The sequence below is a fragment of the Sinocyclocheilus rhinocerous genome, unplaced genomic scaffold, assembly GCF_001515625.1.
Source record: "Sinocyclocheilus rhinocerous isolate Xijiao unplaced genomic scaffold, SAMN03320098_v1.1 scaffold1115, whole genome shotgun sequence".
In the NCBI taxonomy this organism is placed as follows: Eukaryota; Metazoa; Chordata; class Actinopteri; order Cypriniformes; family Cyprinidae; genus Sinocyclocheilus; species Sinocyclocheilus rhinocerous.
In genome coordinates, this window is record NW_015658514.1 from 575,597 (window position 1) to 584,020 (window position 8,424).

The following is an 8,424-nucleotide window of genomic DNA, read 5'->3' on the forward strand; positions in this document are numbered from 1 at the left end:
TCGCTTTCACAACGAAACACACAGCGTCTTCACAACATGGCGGCAACAACAATACTACAGCGAGAATCAAAGTTATGCTTTCTTTCTTTGCGTGAACATTTGGGCGGTGTTATGCAAATCTTCCCACATAGTGACGTAGGTATGTTGGGGCGTGTTAGAACGAGCTGTTTTAGGTAGGTGTGGCTGACTCTTAACTTTTATAAAGAATATCTCTTTGGATTTGAGACTTTAGTCTTTGCAACTTTACAGATCTTCTTTATGCACCAAGAGCTTGTAACACTCCAAAGAGAAAGGAAAAATTTAAATCGCATCATATGACCCCTTTAACTGAGCCAAACCAGTAGCCCCTCACTGCAGAACACAAGATCCAGGGGGCGTGGTTGGATCCACATCTAGGGGTGGAGATTGGTAGGTTTATGGATGGAGAAGGGTGGGTTTAGGGATCGGGGGTGGAGATGGGTAGGTTTAGGTATTTGTAAGGTGGGAGGAGTTGAATCTGGATCCAACCACGCCCACTGGATCTTGTGTTCTGCAGTGAGGACCATCTCAGCCAAACAAGTGAAACATTTAAAGGGGTCATCGGATGCCCATTTTCCACAAGTTGATATGATTCTTTAGGTTCTTAATGAAAAGTCTATAACATACTTTGGTTAAAATTTCTCAATGGTAGTGTAAAAAACACCCTTTTTACCCTGTCAAAATCAGCTCTGTTTTCAGCTCGCGGTTTTAGTCCATGTTGCTTTAAATGCTAATGAGCTCTGCCCCCCCCGCCCCTCTCTTCCTTGGGGTGATGAGCCATACTGTTTACTTTAGCCGCATTTAGCCACGGAACTTGCTAACTAGCACGTTATTAGGAAAAGCGCATTTAGGCAGATCGGGAGGCGCATTCCTTTCAAAAACGAAAGTAACATTAATCCTCTGCATCTTCAGCTGCTCAGATGTCGGGAGTAAATGACGACTGCTATGTTCATTACATCCAACAACAAAACACTTAATTCGCTTAGGAGTCATTCTTGTCTTCTCCTGCACCGGAGTCGACACAATGGCGGACTGATGACAGCTCACTCAGGGAGGGTCTAAGGTAAGACGGACTTGTCAATCAACTATTGTGGGAGGGGCCTGTGCAGAACTACGTCATTCTGACAGGAATCTCAGAACAGCCTGATTTGAGAAAGGGGATTTTAAAATAGGGATTTTTGCTAATAAGCTCTGCTGACCCCGCCCCTCTCTTCCGTGGAGTGACGAGCAGACTGTAAACTTCAGCCGTGAAACTGGCTAACTAGCACATTATTAGGAAAGGCGATTTGCAAAGACTCATAAAAAAAAACCTTATACTCACTTCTGTTGATGAAGCTGGATCATGAATGATTTGCGTGAACTTAAATGCATTTAGGCAGATCGGGAGGCGCATTCCTTTCAAAAACGAAAGTAACATTAATCCTCTGCATCTTCAGCTGCTCAGATAAGGTAAGACGGCCTTGTCAATCAACACAGGAATCTCAGAACAGCCTGATTTGAGAAAGGGGATTTTAAAAAAACCACTGGGTGGATTTTTATCATTATAGAGTGGATGTGTACACACACTTCCAACACACATTTATGTTCAAACAACAACAAAAGTGAATTTTGCATCTGATGACCCCTTTAAAATATGGGCATATTGACGCTTCAAATTGGTTGATAACATATATATTGAGACATTAAAAAAATCTATATTTTGTGGGGGAAATTTTTTTATTTAAACTCAATTATAACAAACATATGAATATTCATACAATTTCATAAATATGTAATAAATATAATATATATATTTAAAAATCTAAATATGATATAAACTCATTGGTCTCCACCACATCACTCAAATTTAACGGTTTTAAGTAAAAAAATATTGCAAAATGACAGTCAGTTCCCAGCAGAAACATCAAACATTATAATGTGTTTCTATGGGAGTGTGTGTACTATGTGTGTGTTTGAGCGTGTGTAATGTATGTATGTATGTATGTATGGATGTATGGGAGTGTGAGTGTTTTCTGAACTGGGGTAATTCTGTAGGCTCAGCCCTTCGTTTGGGTATAAATCTTTACTGGATTGTGCCAGATTTTGTATATAAAAAAAAAAAAAATCAAATATAATAAAAAACACAGTTTTTTCGTACATTCCATTCATTCCTATGGGGGTCAAAATGACCCGCGAGGGACACTTTTGTTACTTTTATTTATAACACCCACATAAACTCCACGAATCCACTCTTTTTGTTTTGACACTTTTGTTACTTTTATTTATAACACCCACATAAACTCCACGAATCCACTCTTTTTGTTTTGACACTTTTGTTACTTTTATTTATAACACCCACATAAACTCCACGAATCCACTCTTTTTGTTTTGACACTTTTGTTACTTTTATTTATAACACCCACATAAACTCCACGAATCCACTCTTTTTGTGTGGACACTTTTGTTACTTTTTTTTTTATAACACCCACATAAACTCCGCGAATCCATTCTTTTTGTGTGGACACTTTTGTTACTTTTTTTATAACACCCACATAAACTCCTCGAATCCACTCAATTTTTTTTTTGTGTATTCCCGGTGCAAGTGTGACAAAAGTAAAGAAGCCTTGAACCATAACGATCAAAACACAATTTTTAAAAATTCTTTAAAAATCAGTTTCGGATCAAAATGACCCGAGGGACGCACAAAGGTTAAGCTACCTCTAAGTTGCATTAAACAGTCAGTTTAATGGAAAAATGGATGTTGTTGATGTGGATTTCATTTGATTGGTAACATCATCTCATTATTCTAATTGAATTTATTGGTTAAATGTAACAGTTCAATAAAAAACATGATGCATACATTTAAGAAGACCAGAAATGCCCTTATAAAAGGTAAAAATTGCTTTGAAATCAGATTAAGGGGACAAATATGGCCTCAGTGGAAAACTTAATTCTGTCATGGCTGTGATCATTTTAGACAAAATCTCAGAAAATCGCACGCTACACGCCAAAAGAAAAACAACAAAAAACAAAAGGCAAAATGTTCTTCACTTTATCAAAGTCAAAAATATCACAGTGTATCTTTCATCACCATCGGCAAAGGCTATTATCAGGCCTGGGAAAGCATTCATGCATAGCTCAGCTCTTAAATATTCAGATAACAAAGCCAAATTAATGTGTGGATTTACGTAGTACCTGATTCTATAGGTGAAGAAAAAGTGTGGTGGATGGACTGAACTGAGCTCTGGCAGGAAGGAGGTAGAGACTGATACTGTGATGTCACCAGTGGTTGCCACACAGCGCTTGTCATGAACATACCTGAACAAACATAAAGGGGATAAAATGTAGTGGGGCACTTATAATATGCTTTTGTAGTTTTAAATGCTGACATTAGTTACTAAAGCCTTGTTCAGACTGTCAGTCCAAATCAGATTTTTTGCATATCTGATTGAAATCTGATTTAAATGTTTGACTGTCCACACTGTGTATCGCATATATTCTGACACGCTTTGTGTCCCCATGGCGCTTTTTCGTTTTACTATCTGCATTGGTTTTTATGGCAATGACATTGCATTTGGTATGCATACGCTAAAAACAACCATAACAGCAATACAGTTTGCAAAACAGATGCTGTCTTACATTGTGACAACATATTGCAGTTGCGCTGGATCATATGCATCTTATGAGGCAGCGGCAGAAACGTAGGAAGCTGGAATGTGCAGATTCATTCCATGCTGCCATCTCCTCCGATCTCAAAACTCAAAGAGGTGGGTAGACCAGCAGTACATTGTCATTTTCCACTTGACTTGCACTTCGCAACAACACAGCCTTGTTTCTGCAAAGAAATTAAGCATGTTTTCTACAAACAACGTATGACGTATTTACGTTATACGTGGTGTGAGAAAGTGACAAGCAAAAAAGCTACGCTAAATCTGATCTGAGTGGTCAGACAGAAACAGATTTCCAGAAAAGCGATTTGAATAGGATTTCAAATCACATATGGAGTGAGCTTGAAACGGATTTGTAGAAATTGTATTTCACATGATTTTTTTGTCTTTCAGACTTGCTAAATATGATCGGAGTCCAATCGGATATGTACAAAAATCGGATTTGGACTGACAGTCTTAAATGTAAGATAACGAAAGATGGACCACCTGAAGATCTGGTCCCGAATGATGGGGTATTCTCCTGTTACAACATTGTCAACATAGGAAGTAAACCACTCAGTAAAATTAGGACCTGATAAAAAGAAAAGAGGAGAGAGAGGAGTTCATATAATCTGAGACGGTTTATAAAACTGCAATGCAGTAATGAAAGCTTTTGCACTTTGTTACCCGTAATGAACATGTCAATCGCAGAGGGATCTTGTGCCAGTTGATCCTGTAAGAAAAAAAGTCATAAATGAGAGCTAGCAAGAAGGGCTGTAATACACAAGACAAGCGCACCTCCTACTGGTCAACCAGCAACAACGCAAGAAAAATACCCCTCTTTCATCTTGTGCTTCAGCCTCATGCACAAGCAGAGTGGTACTTGATGTGGTGAACTGAGTCACCACCTGTCAGCTACAATGCAGTTGGGAGGCCTTTTAAAGGAGTAATTCAGCCAAAAAATGAAAATATACTGAAATTTACTCTTACCTCCAGGCCATCCAAGTAGATCAATTTGTTTCCTCATCAGAACAGATTTGAGGAATTTATCATTACTCTTTAGCATCACTTCTTCACCAAAGGAACCTCTGCAGTGAATGGGTGCCATCAGAATGATATAATAATCAAAGAACTGTTTTAGACTGTTTTCGCTTTTAAGTGGTGCTTGATCTGTACTTATTTCTCTCCTGATTCAGACAAGGTAACTTTTTTGCTGGAGAACCCAATACTACAAATAGGACTCGTACTTTACTGAAGCAATGGTTTAAAGTAAAAACGTCTAAATTATGGGTTTATTACAAACATGCAGATTTTTCAATTCACATGAAATTAATAGATGGATCTCTGTCATTATTGTGATGTTTTTTAATCAGATGTTATTTATTCTGACAGCACCCATTCACTGCAGAGCACTTACTGAAGAACAAGTGATGTAATGTTAAATTTCTCCGAATATGTTCTGATGAGGAAACAAACTCATCTACATCATAGATGACCTGAGGGTGAGTAAATGTTATGCAAATTTTTCATTTCTGGGTAAACTATTCCTGTAACATTACCATTTAGTCTCCAGCAACTATATGGTTTGTATCAGAGTTTCACTTTTCATAACTGTTCGCAAGCCCTACATAAATGCATGTTTATGCATGGTAGATTGTTGTGGTCTGAGGGTGGTGATCTAACCGGGCATTGATAGAAGATCTCACTGCGTGTTCGTCCCTCTGTGCTCTCCAAGGCCATGTACTGGCTGAGGCCGGTGTGGAAGCAAAATGTGAGTGGAAGACACTGCCGCATTCCCTTCCTCTGCTGAAATCCCCCCGCTGCTGTCTCAATATCCAACAGGTCCTCAGAGCGATAGTGATTGGACAAAGCCATGCTGCCCATCAGCCTGTGGAGGGGAGGTAGTGCAAAGATCAGTTATGATAATGTTAAAGGTTTATTGACATTTTAACTCCATGCCAGCTTCCTTGGTTATTTTCAAGGTGAGAAACAAGTTTAAATACTATAAGTGCACAATTTAAAAACCTTAATGAGGTTTTTGAAGTATACTTTAGATAAAAAGTCAGATTAAGGATTGGCTCTGTTAAGAATTTCTTAAAAAGTGTTTGCTAGTTTCCTGAGAGTACTACCAACACAATTGAATCAAATATATTTAAGAGATATTGGACTCTGGTGTGAGAAGTATATCAGTGGATCTTCACTTGAACCAACTTGTGTGACTCTGGAGTGTCCTATTGAATATGGTGTATATATGATCTGATCGCAGTGATTATTGATAATTTCATACAGTTAGTTGTTCATACACTGATCCCATTCATTTTGCCATTTGTTGATAACATAAGATAATATGGCAGTTTTTAAGATCAGAGGCCGATGACGGTAAATTAAGTTTGTCCGCTTGCTTGTGTACAATCAATGTTATTCAAATCAGTTATGATCATTTAAATAATTACTTTAATTTTCTAATCATGTTTTAATGATTGACAAGTAAATTACGAGCAAAAAAAAAAAATGTAAAAAGGATTTTGAAATGATCAACATCATATTCACAGAAGTCTTACCCAGGGACCACCAGTTTCTGTCCATTGTGTATCCTATAGGAACAACGGTAGTCATTAGGGAGTTTGCAACCAATCTGGGCCTCAATGGTGTCTAGCTCTTCCTCCCTCACTCCCTCTTCAAGGAAAAGGAAACAAATTATTCAGTGGACAGCACTCATATTATGAAAAAAACACCCACAGGTTTTCAAAATATGGTTGGATGAGTAACAGTGTGGACAAACCTTTAAGTGAAGCTATCATTCGGGGACATTTCTGATTCAGGTAGTTCTTCAGGTCATCCCAGGCTTTCTTGAGAGGTTTATAATAGTCAATGTAACGGCCCAGATCAGCATAATATTCCCGAAACAGCTCCTTCCATGCCAAGCCTCTATGGGTTTTGTCTGCCCTGTTAAAAAAAAAAAAAAAATCATGTCATCAACACTGTATTTTGATTACAACAAATTTAAAATGCAACAAAAAGACAGAAAAATGCATATGCCATAAATGAATCAAAAGTTCTGAGGGCATGAGGAGTTAGCTTACTCTGTAAGGAGCCAGTGCGTCTGACAAAGTCTCTTCCATAGGGGGTTATGGCCTGTCAGCTCATTGAGTCGACGACTTACAAAACTGCAGCTGAGAAAAGAACAAGCCAGATCAACAAAAACACCTTCAACTACTCAAACTACTTGAGATTCTGGAAACATAGGCTATTCAGGCGACGCTTCATATGTTAAAACATCTGATCATGGCCTTGAAGTGGATTTTTGTATAATGTGGTACAAAGTGTAATTGTGATGGACTTACTATTCTCAAACTATTAAGTAAAAATCTTAAAGTTAAAGGGATAGTTTACCCAAAAATTAAACATCTGTCATTATTAAAGGTTCCCACTATACTTTAAATTAACTGAAAAAAAAACAAAAACAGTTATTTAGGTTTTCAAGGGGGGGAAATATAGTTCAAAGTTAAGGTAACGTTAGATTTGGTAAAATTCTAAAAAAATAAAAAATAAAATAATAATAATAATAATTAAAAAAGTACCTTAAAGGGGTCATATGATGCAATTTAAATTTTTCCTTTCTCTTTGGAGTGTTACAAGCTCTTGGTGCATAAAGAAGATCTGTAAAGTTGCAAAGACTAAAGTCTCAAATCCAAAGAGATATTCTTTATAAAAGTTCAGAGTCAGCCACGCCTACCTAAAATGGCTCGTTCTAACACGCCCCCACATACCTACGTCACGATCTGGGAAGATTTGCATAACGCCACCCAAATGTTCACGCAAAGAAAGAAGACGTAACTTTTATTTCTCGCTGTAGTATTGTTGTTGCCACTGCCGCCATGTCGTGAAGACGCTGTGTGCTTCGTTGTGAAAGCGAAACTACTTTGTTTGGCCTTCCAAAAGAGGATGGGTCGCTGAGGAAATACATCAACTTTCACCGTAGACAAAGCGGAGTCCAGCCCGGGGTTGTCACATGTGGTTGCCGCCGGGCGCGCCGTTCTCGACCCCGCCGCCTCAGCTCACTCTAGCCCGGCCTCAGCTCATTCGTCATGCCTAGAGCTGATCTGTGCTGGTCGCTGAGGGAATACTTCAACTTAGTGCTGTGGATCGCCAGCACATTTTATGGAGGACTGTTTACTGATCCTGGGAGAGTAACGTTAGACTAAAATGCCGGCAGTTCTGACTCACGTAAGTACGTTTTCATTTAAAGGATTTGCCACTGATGATTCAAACGCGAGTTTTGGGCAGTGTGGATTAACGTTAGCACTTGTTGTTTGTCATTTCTCTCATTTCTCTGGCAGACAGAGTTTTATGTTTACGCGGCGCGATGCAATGCAACGCAACGCGTAAAAAGACAAAAAAGACAATTATAATCAGTAATTATGTCCCCACTGGATGCAACAAATGCCTCATTTGTAATGGGTTTTAATGTTTATGTCTCGTCGCTCCGGCCGGACACGGCATCAACACAGTATGGTGAGGGGCGTAACATTTCCGTCTCACGCTTGAGGTATTCGGCCAATCACAACGCACTGAATAGCTGGCCAATCACAGCACACCTCGCTTTTTCAGACCGATGAGCTTTGTAAAAATCGACGCATTTCAGAAGGCGGGGCATAGAGGAGAAACAATAATGTACAGTATGTGGAAAATAATGTGTTTTTTTAACTTTAAACCGCATAAACACATTTCATTACACCAAATAATGTTCTTTTTAGCAGCACCATATGACCCCTTTAAA

General features: G+C 38.7%; 1 protein-coding gene across 2 annotated transcripts in view; it reads right to left on the bottom strand.

Annotated features, from left to right (window-relative positions):
• The window catches only part of fbxo3 (F-box protein 3), an 18,372-nt gene that overhangs the window by 7,606 nt on the left and 2,342 nt on the right, over positions 1-8,424 (bottom strand). For both annotated transcript variants that reach the window (XM_016530783.1, XM_016530782.1), the window contains exons 2-8: positions 6,728-6,817; positions 6,427-6,590; positions 6,206-6,320; positions 5,328-5,532; positions 4,332-4,377; positions 4,152-4,236; positions 3,193-3,315 (exon numbers count right to left, since the gene is read on the bottom strand). In XM_016530783.1, coding sequence (XP_016386269.1) covers positions 3,193-3,315; positions 4,152-4,236; positions 4,332-4,377; positions 5,328-5,532; positions 6,206-6,320; positions 6,427-6,590; positions 6,728-6,817 — 828 coding nt within the window. The remainder of the gene's footprint in view (positions 1-3,192; positions 3,316-4,151; positions 4,237-4,331; positions 4,378-5,327; positions 5,533-6,205; positions 6,321-6,426; positions 6,591-6,727; positions 6,818-8,424) is intronic.